Source organism: Orbicella franksi, chromosome 10, assembly GCF_964199315.1.
Source record: "Orbicella franksi chromosome 10, jaOrbFran1.1, whole genome shotgun sequence".
NCBI lineage: Eukaryota > Metazoa > Cnidaria > Anthozoa > Scleractinia > Merulinidae > Orbicella > Orbicella franksi.
In genome coordinates, this window is record NC_138154.1 from 10341982 (window position 1) to 10356606 (window position 14625).

The 14625-nt window shown below is 42.3% G+C and overlaps 1 protein-coding gene across 1 annotated transcript; it reads right to left on the reverse strand.

The window, feature by feature from the left end:
* Positions 1–66: 66 nt before the first annotated feature.
* On the reverse strand, positions 67–4793 carry LOC145500453 (uncharacterized). Its single transcript, XM_081479968.1, has 2 exons — positions 2397–4793; positions 67–1111 (listed from the first exon to the last, which is right to left on the reverse strand). Exons 1-2 carry the CDS (start codon positions 4564–4566, stop codon positions 75–77), a joined length of 3207 nt encoding a protein of 1068 aa, XP_081336094.1. The 5' UTR covers positions 4567–4793; the 3' UTR covers positions 67–74.
* Between the last annotated feature and the right edge of the window lie 9832 nt (positions 4794–14625).

Genomic DNA, 14625 nt, shown 5'->3' on the forward strand with positions numbered 1-14625 from the left:
CAGAAATCGAAGCCCAGTTTATGAGTTTGTTCATGTTTGTCCACTGAGATATGACCAAGCCATCGTTCTTCCAGTTACAGCCAAGTGTCCTCGACATCCCTTCGCTCCGCGCCAGGCTGCCCTTCCTCTGGAGATGGGTTAGCTTCTTGTTCTGTGAGGCTATGGGTAATCCGTCCTCCCTCGTAGACATCAACGGTCAAGCTCTCCTGGCATGTCAAGTATTCTTCATTTTCTTCGCTGAGAGTAACAACCACTTCATCGGGCTTCCCTGCATTTGAAGTTGGGTTAGCTGCTTGTTCTTTGCGATCAAAGGTAACCCGTCTTGGCTCATGAACATCAACACGTACAGTGAAGCTCCCCTGACCAATCACGTTTTCGTCCGCTTTCTTTCTGGGATTTTCAGCCACTCTATCACTCTTCCTTGCCTTTGGAGTTGCGTTGGTTGCTTTTTCTTCGAGATCAAAGGTAACCTGGCTGGGCTCATGAACATCAACAAGTACAGTCAAGCTCTCCTGACCAATGACGTTTTCCTTATTTTTCTTCCTGGGATTTTCAGCCACTCTATCGCGCTTCCTTGCTCTTGGAGTTGGGTTAATGTCTTGGTCTTTGAGGTCAAAGGTAACCCGTTTGCGCTTACGAGCATCAACAGGTACGGTCAAGCTCTCCTGACCAATGACGTTTTCCTTATTTTTCTTCCTGGGATTTTCAGCCACTCTGTCACGCTTCCTTGCTCTTGGAGTTGGGTTAATGTCTTGGTCTTTGAGGTCAAAGGTAACCCGTTTGCGCTTACGAGTATCAACACGTACGGTCAAGCTCTCCTGACCAATCGCGTTATCCTCATTTTCCTCTCTGAGATTACGAGCCACTTTTCCACGCTTCCCTGCATTTGGAGTTGGCTTAGTTTCTTGTTCCTCGAGTTCAAACGTAACCGAAGGTATTTCGATTCCACTAGTTTGCAGCTGTTGCTTCAGGATGTTCGTTCCAGTCAATCCGCTTATTTCGCTCTGCAGTTCGGTAAGTGGCAGGATCAAAGCAAGACAACAAGAAAAAGACCATTGACGATTTTTGCGCCATTGTTTTATGTAACGATGGAGGTATACAGCATACTGAACTGTGAAAAAGATAAGAAAGAAATCAGTATTTTTTTCCCATGGAAGAAAATCGCAAGTAGTCCTTTTGGCCATACGAAAGTAAAAGTTAATTATAAAATGCCAGTCAACCCTTGCTGTGGAGATATTCCAATGATTTTCTTTTTCGGTTTTGACATTGCTGTAGATTTTACCGTTGCAAATACAGGAGACCGAGAAAAAAAACCCCAATAATTATGATAAAACAAAAAAGCAAAAATGAAACACTAAGCGACAGTTTATTTAACTCTCACTCAAACGCCTTTGGATTTGCATAACCCATTGTTTATCCCTATTCAGATATATAAGAGAAGGGGGTTGGGGGCAGAAAGGGCCCGTGATAGCTGCTTCATTATTTATGTAAATAAATTTAACCACATTTTTACAGGCATGTTTTTACAAATTTGAAATTTTGTAATTTTTATTTGAAGTTAGCTTTCACGGAATTAGGGTCAATTTTTAAATGAATTTTATAGAATTACTTTCTTATTTATTTTGAATTCCCAAAACTAAAAACTATCGTTTTAGAAAAATCCAGAAAAATCGGTTGATCCAAGATGGCGGCTCCTTCGAAAACCTTCCCTAATAGGCCAATTCGATATATTTAAATTCAGCTTGATAGTGAGGCCTAGAGGACACAAACAAAAGAAATGAATAAACATGTCATTCAATTTCCTTTGTTTGTGTCTTCTAAGCCTCACTGCCAAGCTGAATTTTAATATATCGAAAACAGTCTATTGCCACGTAATATGGCGTCACTTTTCTATGTTATTGGCAACAAAGGAGAAATGTTTGGACTAAAAGCCGGTGTTAATAGGGTTAAAGATGATTTTAGGCTAGGCAATGCTATTTCCTTTTGGTAATCCAAAACTATAATTGTTCAGTTACTTGAACTTTAAAAGTAGCTCACATGATTTCGAAATGTTACACAGACTCTTTTTTTAGATATTTTTCATTCACGTCGACAGAATTCTGGTTTGGCAAAATGTCATCGTCTGGCCTTTTGAAATTTTGGTCAGAGTACTAGCTTCGTCAGTTTTCTACCATTTTGTGAATATATATTTTTTATTATTATTTTTTTGTCAGTTCAAGCTACTTTACAATAAAACACTATTAGACTACTTAATTAGTCCATGGTTTTCTATTTAGCAATAATTTTTAGAGGTTGTTCCACGGGTTAACAAAACTCACTTAGTGCCAAGCTGACAAGCTGATTGTAAATAAATGATTCATTCTATACTGGCAGATAATATACGAATCAATAATTACCAACGAGAAGGGTGATCACTAGCGTATTAGCTCCAACCACCAGTATGTTGAACGTGATGTCGTCCACGTATGGGTCAATGGAGGATGATGACATACCCTCTTCAGGAATTCTACTTACAGCTCCTATGCCCAAATTAAGGAATGTGACAGACAGAGATGACAGCATTAACCTGTTCTCGAATGGATGTGCCATAGGGCTGATGAGGGAAAACAACACCACATAAAGTCCTGAGGTGACGAAGGCTAATCCAACATAGGCCCTGCTCTCTCCACCCAAAAAGATAAGAGCAGCCGTCAAAACGAGCTTGCGAATCATTTCAATGTACTCCCAGTACCATGCACGGGAATGATAGTTTTCGAAGAGGAATCGTAATCCCATTACAATTCCCGTGGCTTGCTCTTGATGTCCCAAAGCTTCATTCTCCGAGTGGACTATATTACCCTTCGCTTGCTCTTGAGACATCAAAGCTTCATTCTCGGCGTGGATTACATTTCCCGTGGCTTGCTCTTGAGGCTCCAAATCTTCATTCTCGGCATGGATTACATTTTCCGAGTTTTGTTCTTGATGTTTCAAATCTTCGTTTTCGGCCTGGATAACATTTCCCGTGTTTTGCTCTTGAGGCTCCAAATCTTCATTCTCGGCTTGGATTAAATTTCCCGAGTTTTGTTCTTGATGTTTCAAATCTTCGTTTTCGGCCTGGATAACATTTTCCGTGTTTTGCTCTTGAGGCTCCAAATCTTTACTCTCGGCATCGGTATCGATTAAATTTCCCGCATTTTGTTCTTGATGTTCCAAATCTTCATTTTCGGCGTGGATAACATTTCCCGTGTTTTGCTCTTGAGGCTCCAAGTTTTCATTCTCGGCATCGGCATGGATTAAATTTCCCGCGTTTTCTTCTTGATGTTCCAAATCTTCCTTTTCGGCCTGGATAACATTTCCCATGTTTTGCTCTTGGGGCTCCAAATCTTTATTCTCGGCATGGATTAAATTTCCCGCGTTTTGTTCTTGATGTTCCAAATCTTCATTCTCGGCGTGGATAGCATTCCCTGCGTTTTGCTCTTGACGCTCCAAATCTTCATTTTCGCCGTGGATAACATTTCCCGTGTTTTGCTCTTGAGGCTCCAAATCTTCATTTTCGGTGTTGATAGCATTTCCTATGGCTTGCTCTTGAGGCTCCAAAGCTTCACTCTCGGCGTCGAGTACATTTCCACGAAGCACCTTACGTTGTCTCCAAAGAGCTATCAGCGAGGCAGTGGGAAGTAAGATGATGTAAAATACGGCGCAGTATGCAACGATGACCGAACGATTGTACTCTTGACTGTTGCAGTTTATGCTGTAGTCTGCTCTGAGGTATTCGTCACATGTTTCGTCTTCTTCGTCGATGCAAAGTTTGCGACAGGCAAGTGGAACTACTTGTGCTGTCTTCGAGCACGTACTCAGATACGTCAGGAAAAGGAAGAAAAACGAGTTTCGGTAAATCACCTCTTTAGCCTGGGCAACCTTTTTTTCTTTCTGTTGTCTGTTCAAAGCGCTTCGCAGTAGAAATAACTTTCTTAGTCCAAAAGCAAGGACAGACATCAGGATGGCAGCAGCATTCATCGCGAGTATGGCAAACAAGTCTGCAAAGGCGTTCATTCTTGCATTTGGCAAGAGACAATGAATTGGTGCCACCTGGAAAACATTCATCTGCAATATCTCGGAGTATCTTCCAATAACCTCAAGAGCGCCTGGCCATTTTATATATGAAAATGTTTCCAGAACTCCATTTGTGACTTGGTAGAAGCCAATAACAATTTTTAGCCTGCAGAGAATGATATCCACTGAAGAACGTCCTTTTTTTTTCTTGCTTTTTCTTTTGCTTGTCCAAATTATAACAGCAAGGACTATTGCAGCTACTGCCGCTATGATTGACAGCTGGACAGTCATCCATTTTTTGGTTGGACACAGCCGGCATGTTTGCAATTGTTTATAGTAACCAGGACTGCATACTGCGCATAATGGACCTTGGTAGCCTGTGGCACATACTGAATCTTGACCCCCCTTACATGACTCTTCTCTCGGACATTTGTATGACTTTGGCACGGGGTGTGGGAACTCATTGAGGGAATGATTAGTTATTGAGAAATTGATGCTTTTGCCAGGAGTGTAAGTTTCATTAACGAGGCTCATCGCAAAATCTTTATAAAGAAGTTTGTAAGTTTCGTTTCTCCATTTCCACCAATAACCGGTCTTTAGAGTAGCAGATTCGTTGTCACAGTGTAATCCATCTTCACAAAGTTTGCAACCTTCAAACCGATGAGTACGGTGATGACCTTTTAAACATTTACAAGCGCGATACCCAGCGAAAGTTAGGGTATCTGTTCCTGTTAAAAAAAAAAAAAAGAAAAAATCAAAGAAAAAAGCCTACATACTCAGGCTGTTTATAGTTTAGTTTCAAATTTAAATCAATTGATAAATATATATTTTTTATATTTTTTGGTGGTTGCCTTTAGAAGCATAGTAATGCATGGCCACACAAGACCTAAATGCTAGATTCTGCCGATAATGGAGCTTTCAGAAAAAAAAAGCTTTGCAGATAACAGATTTCCAGTAATTTATTACCATCCGGACACGGATTGCAATCTGCCATCATCTTTCCAGGTGCTTTATCAGTGGGGACGAAAGTGCCATTGGGACACTGACGGCAACTTTGGTTAACAAAGGCTTCAGTGTCAGAGTAGAAGCCACCTGTGGCAAGAAGACATTGATTGAACAAGTTAGGTCCTACATGGCATGACACCACCCTCTGCTGGTACTGCTATATATCCCTTACCTTCAATAGTCCAGCCTCGAGTTAAACAGGACGTATACCGCTGAATGTAAATACTAAAGAAGCATTTGTACAGTATAATTCTCACTCAGAACTTTAATGTATAAAAATGCCAGTGAAAACATGAACTAATAGAAAAAAAATGTACACTGTTTTGTGTTACGCTTCAGCACTTTCACTAAGATATTTTGTAAATAATTTGCTTAAGATTGAGACTAGCACTGTACAGACGAGTCTTTTTTGTTAACTCGAAGCTGTGTTAGGGTGCGCGTTGTACTCTGGACTGCATAATAAAGTAGCGTATGTTCTCGTCCAACATGGCGTCGTGTGTTGTCTGACAGCTTGGTGTCAGAAGTTTTCGTAACTTCTCGCCCCATCTCTTGGTTTAGCCTCTTAAAGCGACGGAATTTGCGGGTGGTAACTCAGACGAACGCTCTCGACGAAATCTGGTCTTCAAGCGAGCTCAGATGAAGTAAATATGGCCGAACACAAGCCGCCAAAGCTATCGCTCAGCGAAAACAAAGCAGCAAGTGTAAGAATATGGCGCCGGAAATTTAACGCTTGGTGTCTACTGCAGCGAGCCTGGAGGGACGCCAGCAAATGTCCAACGACTCCAGATCATTTGGCTGCTGAAAAGGCCCAGTCCGAAACTGCGGCTTTCTTTCTTGCTCTCCCAGATGATGTCTTGGAAGTTTTTGATACCACAACCTTCGCGAAAATGACAACAACGGAGAAAAAACAACCCTTGATATATCAGCAGCACCTAGAGGTTCATTTTGTCGGCCAGGAGACCATAATGCCTGAACGGCTAGCATTTTCAACTGCATACAAAAACCTGACGAGTCCGTAACAGATTTCGAAACCCGGATCAGAAGCACTGCCCAAAAGCCCAAATGTTTCTGAAATGACGGATCCAGTTCAGGAGCTCATGCGAGACCGTTTGTGCACGGGCGTCCACCACAAAGACCTTAGAGAACTGCCTCTTTACCATTACAAGGAAGACGGGAAAACACCCTATACAGTTCACGAACACCTTGCCCGTGCAAAGTCCTGGGAAGCAGCTCACAATACCAATATAGCCATTATGCACTCAGCCCACCCTAAACTCGAAGAGCAAGTCAATCAATTGACAAACAAATCGATACAACGCCCTCGTAGAAAATGTGGCTGGTGCGGACGCCAAAGTCACTCCAGCAAGGACTGTCCAGCGAACAGACCAGGTACCTATTGAACTAATTGTTATATGACTGAGAACCACTTTGTTAAGGTGCGCAGATTTCCAAAAGACAAGTTTAAGTCTGAGTTTGAAAAGAAACAAAGAAAAAAACAACAAGCGCTCTCCCTCACGGCGCCCAGACACTGTTCACCAGTTCTCTCAAGGAAATGGTGCGTCTGCAACGTATTCTGATGATGACGATGACTACGGGGTCCACTCGTTCTCAGCCTTTGCTCTTCATGACGACGTGGAGGACGACAAGTACTTCACCTGGCTCCCAGTTTCTGTTAGCCCCGAAAAGAGTATAAAGGTGTTAATGCAAGTTGACTCTGCAGCGTCCTGCAACAACTTGCCATCATCAGTTTTCAGGAAGATATCGTCTCTGGCTCCGCTAAAGCCTTCCCATGTCAGGATATTTCCCTACTCTAGGGAAGCTATTCGTCCGTTGGGTAAAGTCAGTCTAGCTTGCGGGGAGTCTGACGCTTTGAAGCACTAGAATTTCAAGTCATAGACTCGGCGTGCATTCCAGGCAAACCGGCTCTCGTAACTGGTAGAGACAACAAGCGTCTTGGCCTGCTGAAATTTCACAAGAATAGAATATTCTCCTCAACAACGTCAGACTTCAAACTGCCCCACTTCATCCGACTTCCTCAAACCAGCACCTCTCCAGTCAGCGGTCACAGCGGACCTGCAACCAGGCCACCTCCAAACGGATCAATTGGTTACCATGTACAAGGATAACTTTGAGGGTCTGGGAACTGTGGGTCAGCCAGTCCGCCTGACCTTGGATCCTGAAGTTCCACCCTGTCATGCAGGCATCCATAGAGAACCAGTAGCGAAACTTGAAAAAATGAAAGCAAAACTTGACGACATGGTGAAATGTGGAAAGCTCAAGAAGGTGAACTAACCCACAAATTGGTGCAGCAACATGACGGTTAGAGAAAAAGTCCTCCCCGATGGCACCACCAAAGTACACCTATTCTTAGATCCTAGCCAAACGTTGAATGAAGCCATCATAATTCCGCGTTACCAAACTCCCACCGTCCAGGTGATACTTCCGCGATTGTCAGGGAAGAAGCACAAGACGTTCTCCATATTCGATGCCCTAGATGGCTTCACCCACGTTGTGCTAACAGATGAGTCCCGCCTGCTCACCACCATGCACACGTCCTGGGATCGATATTGCTGGCTCCGCCTTCCTTATGGCATTAGTTGTGCTCCGGAGGAATTCCAGTTACGAATGCACGAGGCCCTTGAGAGTCTGCAAGATGTGTACTGCGTAGCTGACGATATCCTTGTCGTGCGCCAAGGTGACACAGTTGAGGAAGCAAACAGAAATCATGATCTCAATGTCCTCGCGTTAATGAAGCGCGCTTGGGATAAGAATCTGAAGTTCAACCCAGAAAAGATTTAGTTCAAGTTGTCAAAGATCATCTTTATGGGCCCCGTAATATACGACCTGGGAGTGAAAGCGGACCCGAGCAAGGTCAAGGCCATTTCTGACATGCCGCCCCCTACTGATAAACAGGGTGTCATGCGCTTCTGTGGCATGGTGAACTACTTGAACACCCTCTGCCTTAACCTGTCGCAAGTGATCAAGCCTTCGCATTACCTCAGAAACCAGGATCGTGAATTCATCTGGTCAGACGTTCACCAAGAAGCATTCGCCAAACCAAAGCATCTCATTGCGAGTGCTCCGTGCTTGGCTTACTTTAATAACAAAAGGCCAGTTACTCTCCAAGTAGATGCATCACAAGGAGGGCCTAAGGGAGCCCTTCTCCAGCCTAATGATTCCGGAGATCTTCAACCAGTGGCTTACATATCCTGCAAGCTCCGCCCTACCGAAGAACTGTGGGCTCAAAATGAAAAAGAGTGCCTAGCCATAGTATCAGCATTCGACAGGTGGGACCCCTGGATTTATGGCAGCGAAGTGAATGTGCACACAGACCACTAGCCCCTAGAAACTATATTGAAGAAGCCCCTACAATCTGAAACCGCCGCCTTCAGAAAATGATGACGCGGCTGTAACGCTACAACATCAGAGTTACATACAAGAAGGGTACGTCACTCATGCTGGGTGACACCCTCTCGAGGAGCCCCCTCCCAACCGTCAACGACTCCAAACAGACCAACTTTGAGATCTTCAGAATTGACATAGACAACAACATCGGAAACCCTCGGGGCACTTCCGAGACATTGAAAGATATCAAAGCTGCAACAGCAAGTGACCCCGCACTTTGTAGCCTGAACAGGGTTAAAATCACAGGCTGGCCTTCAAGAAAATCGGAACTTCACCAAAGTGTACACCCCTATTGGAACTTTAGGGAAGAGCTTACCTTTCAAGATGGGGTCATCTATAAAGGGACGCAAGTACGTATCCCGTTGGCAAAAAGAAACTTCATTCTGCAGAAGGCTCACGCTGCACACTTTGGAGCTGAATCAAACATACGCCTCTGTAAGGACACTGAATTCTGGCCAGGCATGAAGTCTGATATTCGGGAAGCATGCCGCTCGTGTAGGAAGTGTGCACAGTTCCAAGTAGAGAATGCCAAGGAGCCCATGAAGTCTCAGCCTATTCCAGACTACCCCTGGCAGTTTGTAAGGCAGGGTCTTTTTACTTTAAAGTGATCATTACTCAGATTTTATCGAGGTTGATGAGCTGGAAAACACTTTGTCTGCCACCATCGTGGCCAAAACGGAAGTCCATTCTGCCCGCCATGGTGTTCCTGAAACGATATTAACTGACAATGGACCTCAATTTATTGCATCAGACTTTGAGCGGCTCTGCCAAATGTACCAGACAAACCACGTCATGAGCTCACCTTACTGGCCCAAGGGAAATGGAAAGTCAGAGGCCTCAGTGAAAATCGTCAAGCGCATCTTGAAAAAGTCTGGGGAAAATGGCCTACATGAAGCTCTTCTTGTTTAAAGAAACACCCCCTAAGAGGGACATCTTTTGAGCCCAGCGCAAAGGAGTATGGGACGCCGTATTCGTGGACTTCTTCCTATCTCTAAAGAGCTCTTGTTACCGAGCGACAACACTGCTGAAGTAGTCCAAGGAAATATCGCCACTAAGCGCGCTAGAGCTAAACAACATTATGACACAACCGCTAGTAGCACTCTACCCTCGTTAGAAATAGGCGACTTTGTTTACGCCAAGCCGTCCCCTCATCACAAGTCCGGTCCTTGGCTTTACGGTCTGGTGACTGCCATTCCGGCTCCTAGGTCCTACATTGTGGAAACACCTGCAGGTTTAACCAGACGGAACCGGGCACACCTGCGTCCTGCGGCATCGCCACCTCCTGGTGCTCTAGTCCCGAGGTCGTGGATGGACAAGCTGTCTCCCAGTCCTGTGCCGGCTTCGGAACACTCAGCGCGCCTGCCAACCACTCCAAAAGTTGTTCAACCTGTCAATTCACCCTCCACTCCACCGTCCACTCGACTGCCTTGCGCTTCACCAGTTGTCCAACCTGTCCTTCCGCCGTTCACTGCACCTGCAGTGCAATCATCCGCCCCCAATGAACCGCCAGTGCAGTATACTGTAGTTAAAGCCCTCTAAACCAGTCTGTGCCTGTCCCATTAGTAACAAACGTCGAAGAACCAGATGTGTGCTCTCAACCAAGCCCAACTGCCAAGCGGAGCCAAACGAACAAGTCTGAAAAAATCTCGTTCGGGCCGAGTGTCCAAACCGCCTACACGTTTGGACTTATGAACTCCCGTTCTAGCCATCAGTGATATGAAATTGGTCGATATGAGAAACACAAGTTACTGTCAATAATAGTTTTTTTTCCCCTTTCCTTTTGTTTTTGTTTTTCTTCTCTCCTTTTCGTTGAATTTATGTAAGGAGACTTTAATTTATTTAGGAACTTTGTGGCCCACTGTAGCTGTGGCACAAGACCCTTTAGGCAATCACTAAATTTTTTGTTCAGCTTAAGCTTTAAAAAACGGAAGGGAGATGTTAGGGTGCGCGTTGCACTCTGGGCTGCATAATAAAGTAGCGTGTTTTCTCGTCCAACATGGCGTTGCGTGTTGTCTCACAACTGCTGCACTACTGATCCAGATAGTTTTTATAAGTATCGCCCTTTCAGTTAATTTACTTGGAAAATCTTACTCAAGCTTTGATAAGAACTTCTGAAAATAAGAATCACGTGAAAGAAAATAAGAAGCTAAGTCTGAACCATTAAAGCTATCTCATTTCTGTTAGCTTCCATCGCATTCGCACAGCGCAGCTTGCTACAACCACACATAAGCTCTCAAGTGTAGAAGTGATTTCGTCTAAATGTGTTATCTCACAGCTTGTATTGTATTGCACTGTATTGTTAATATCATAGCTAACATCGTCCCTGAAGAAACCGCAATCGTGAACAAAAAAGACACCAAAACAAAAATATATATATAAAAGTAATAAATGCCTGTGCAATCGTTAGTTAATGCAATAGCTCTGACGAGTTGTTAAGATATTATAACTACCTGCAGGACATTCCAAGCACACAAGTTTACTATGGTGGGTGGCAGATGAATTGACAAACGTTCCCCTGGGACATGGAAGTAGCTTGTTTCCATCTTGGTCTTTCCTTCTGGCAAATCCAGCTCCAGCAAAAGCCTCGAATAAGGTATCACGCAAGATAACCCAAGAAGCTGGTATTTTGATGTAGTCATTGTCATCTTTCCCCAACCCACTAAAATCAAATACAAAAACACATTAATGCAAGGGTACGAGTGAGAAGTTCTGTAATAAGCACAAGTTAATGAAATCAACTAAAGGTCTCCACGACACTTCACATACATGCGAATTCTGCAACGTTCTGTGTCTCCCTTCATAAATCTCAGTTTGTGAATGTTTCCTTCGTCCATGTCTCTACGAAATACAAAGTCATCATTACTCTTTCTTTTGTTATAAGGATATGTTTATAAGAATAACAACGCTGAAATGTGCGAAATTTTTTATAATATTTTAAGAATAAACCCGAGGCTAATATTTTGAAAAAAATATAATTTTGTGTGATGACAATTACAATTACAATTACAATACAGTGCAATGCAATGCAATGCAATCGAGCGCTTGGAAACCTGATGGGACTCGAAGCACAAGTTTTTTAAATTACTTCTCCAACAAAGCAAATTAGGTTAAATTATCATTTGAATCAGTTTCTCAATTGAACTATCATATTTGAGACGTGAAATGTGATTCTATCACCTTATTGCTGCTCTGTGACAATTTTTGAATATTCATCAATGTCACGTTGATACCTAATTGTTTGTCAGTTGTGAGCGAACACGTTGCTTCGCAAAGCAAATGGCAGAGTACAGATTTAGACGTCCTAAAACTGGCGAAGAAGAGGAAAAGTGTGTGGCCAGCGCTATTCCGAGGTAACGTGTGAGTCTAGTCGTTAAATGCAGGGGTAGAGAGTAAATTAGTACGCCTTAGAACTGGGAATTTTTAACGTTAGTGCCATTTTGGGTCGGAAGTGTACAGCAAGGTTGAAAGCGAACCAAAAGACGTGGTCGCCACCATTGAGCGAGAATTTATTTTAGAAAAAGAATGGCCCTTTCTGTTTTGGGGAGTTTAATAACTGTACCGTTACTCTTAACGACTCCAGTAAGTAATTTCGGTTTAAAGTTTGTTTTGTAAAATGTGTGATTAAATAAAGTTTTTATCGTCGAGTGTTTTTCTTGTTTCGTTAATATACAGATTAAGAAAATTTGCATCCGTTTTTGAAGTCATTTCCAAACACGCCGTGGTTTTCAAATCGTTTTTCATTGGGTTTTTAACTGATCCACCTGACCAGAGTAAGATGCTCTGGTTGGGTAAGAGCTGCTTGAATAATTAGTGAGTTTGAGAAACTCAATTAAAAACCCGTCTAACACAAAAAGTACACGCTAAAAGAAACTCATCGGTAAGGTATTGCTACTAAAACTGTAAGATCTTACGATGTTTAACTAGAAATTCTTGACAACCTGTTTACGCTTACGACTGTATTTTGAGTTGTTCTCTCTATCTTGAGGTAAACGGTGCTGTTCGTAACTCCGCATAATTAATGTGTTTTACACAGTCGAGGACTTGATCTAAAATTTAGACTACTATTTCAACAGTAATGTTGAGCAGGAAAAAACCTAGTTTAATACTTACAAAATAGTAGTCAGATTATCGTCGTCGTAAGTAGCGTGAAGGTTTATACGTGTTAAATTTGTCCGCATCATATATCTAAAAAAGGCAAAATACCAAGCATACAACTAAATACACACCAAAAATAGATTGAAATAAATAACTAAATAACTAACTAACTAAATGAATAAATAAATAAATAAATAAATAAATGAATAAACAATTTGCACAGCTTGGATACAAATTAGAACTATGGGTCTGATGCATTCAGTATAACTGGTACTAAAAAATGCTCCGATACTTCATTTTAAAGGCAAAATATTCAGCTTTCAAAAACAGGTGCTAACTCGACTTGAGAGCTGATTCGGGCAAAGATGTTTCAAAAAAATGTCTTTGGGAAATTAGTGAAATTCCTGATTTAGGAGCGAAATGGAGAGATATTTTTCGGCATGTGCCACTACGACAAATTACTTTCAACTACGCCGGCCATCCGAACCCTTTTATTTCAAAATCCGCTTGGGTTAATCTATGAGAGCGCGGCGCTGCTGAAATAAGGTTTTACGAAAGCATCAGCAAAAAGTAACAATAGGTTGTTGGGTGTAGTTCAGAGGGCATGCGGGTACGGTGAGTGATTAAAGCCGTGGTATTATGCCCGATCAGCGCCATCAAGAAGCCAAGGATGAGCGGTGGTAATGGCAAATGGTCAACTGACCAATGTTTTCAGGATCATGTAAATATTGATGTTGCAACAAGTATCATTTCAGCTTCTACATCTGCTTATGTCCCAGTCTTTCTACCTTAAGGTGTTAAAATGAATCCGCTTTTTTTATATATGTAAAACCCTTTTTGAAAGAATATTGAGACTGAGATTGGCTATATTTTAAGATAACCGTAGAATTCCAAAAGTAACGGCTCCCTCTACTTTAGGAATAAGCAGGCAAAAGGGGCCGCTACTTTCCGGTAACCGTTACTTTCGGAAGGTCAAAAAACGTTTGTACGGTAACATTCGTTTCAGACAAAGCGGACACGTAACATATCGAATTGAAAGTTCCGTATTTTGTATATTCTTAACTACCCACATAAACGAGACAGCCTGTATGAACAAAAAAGGCCCTAATCGTTGGTGCTTGTGGGCGAAAGTATTATTGTTAACGTTGCATTATATAGCAGCGTAACTCTACACTTCGATGCACTGCAGTATTGTCATTTGGCTCTGCTGCTAGAATACAGCTTATAAATGATAGATTGAAGAAACATTCAGTTTATTTCGAAATAAAATTGCAAAGAACTCTTCAAGTTGCCCAGTCCCGCAGTCAGGCTCTTCCATACGCATTGCGCTTGAGAACAAAACTTTTGTCTTTTAGTGATTTCTTCAAAGGGTCGCTATTTTCAGGTGGCCCCGTTACTTTCGGAGGGACCGTTACTTTCGGAATTCAATAGGAACGTAAAGAATTAAGGTTACTTTCGGGGAGGCGTTATTTTCAGGGGGTGGGGGGGGGGGGAACACATCTGTCTGTATTCGCAAAAACAGAATTTGACAAGTCCCTGGTAATCTTGATACATTCCTATCCTACAGCTAGCTTCCGACAAGGCTTATGCCTTTTTGAGGCCAGAAACACTAAATTATTTCACGGTCTTTTCATTGAATCATGAGTTGGGCATGTTTAAAGGGGTGCTATGACGAAAATCGCATCTTTCCTACCTAAGCCATTTTAAATTATAAACAAGTAGTCTGTATAGGAAGAAAATGCTGTTTACTATTTTCAAATATCTCTTTTCGTTCCAGAGATATTCAAATTTTTAAAATATGCAAATTAGCTAAGTAATGACGTCAGTCACTCAACCAAATTTTGATCAAATATGATGAAGAAAGATTCCTCAGCCAATTTGTATCAGAAATGTTTGATTCTTTACAGTAAAATTCTGCTAAATATGCTCCACAATACCAGCTTAACAGTTTTTTACCATGGCAACATACTGGTTTCAGAACCTCCCCAATATTAAAGGCTTTTCTGGCCCCCTTTGGTGTTCCATTTTGATTTTGTTTATGGTGCCTCATATGCATGATCGAGAAAGCATATAAATATGTTTTGTTCG

Bases quoted from the DNA above. Each gene is read 5' to 3' on its own strand.
- LOC145500453 (XM_081479968.1), bottom strand. From the start codon at position 4,566: ATGAGCCTCGTTAATGAAACTTACACTCCTGGCAAAAGCATCAATTTC. The intron at 1,112-2,396 runs GTAATTATTGAT...TCTTTTTCACAG, and splicing joins AGTGATCACCCTTCTCGTTG to TTCAGTATGCTGTATACCTC.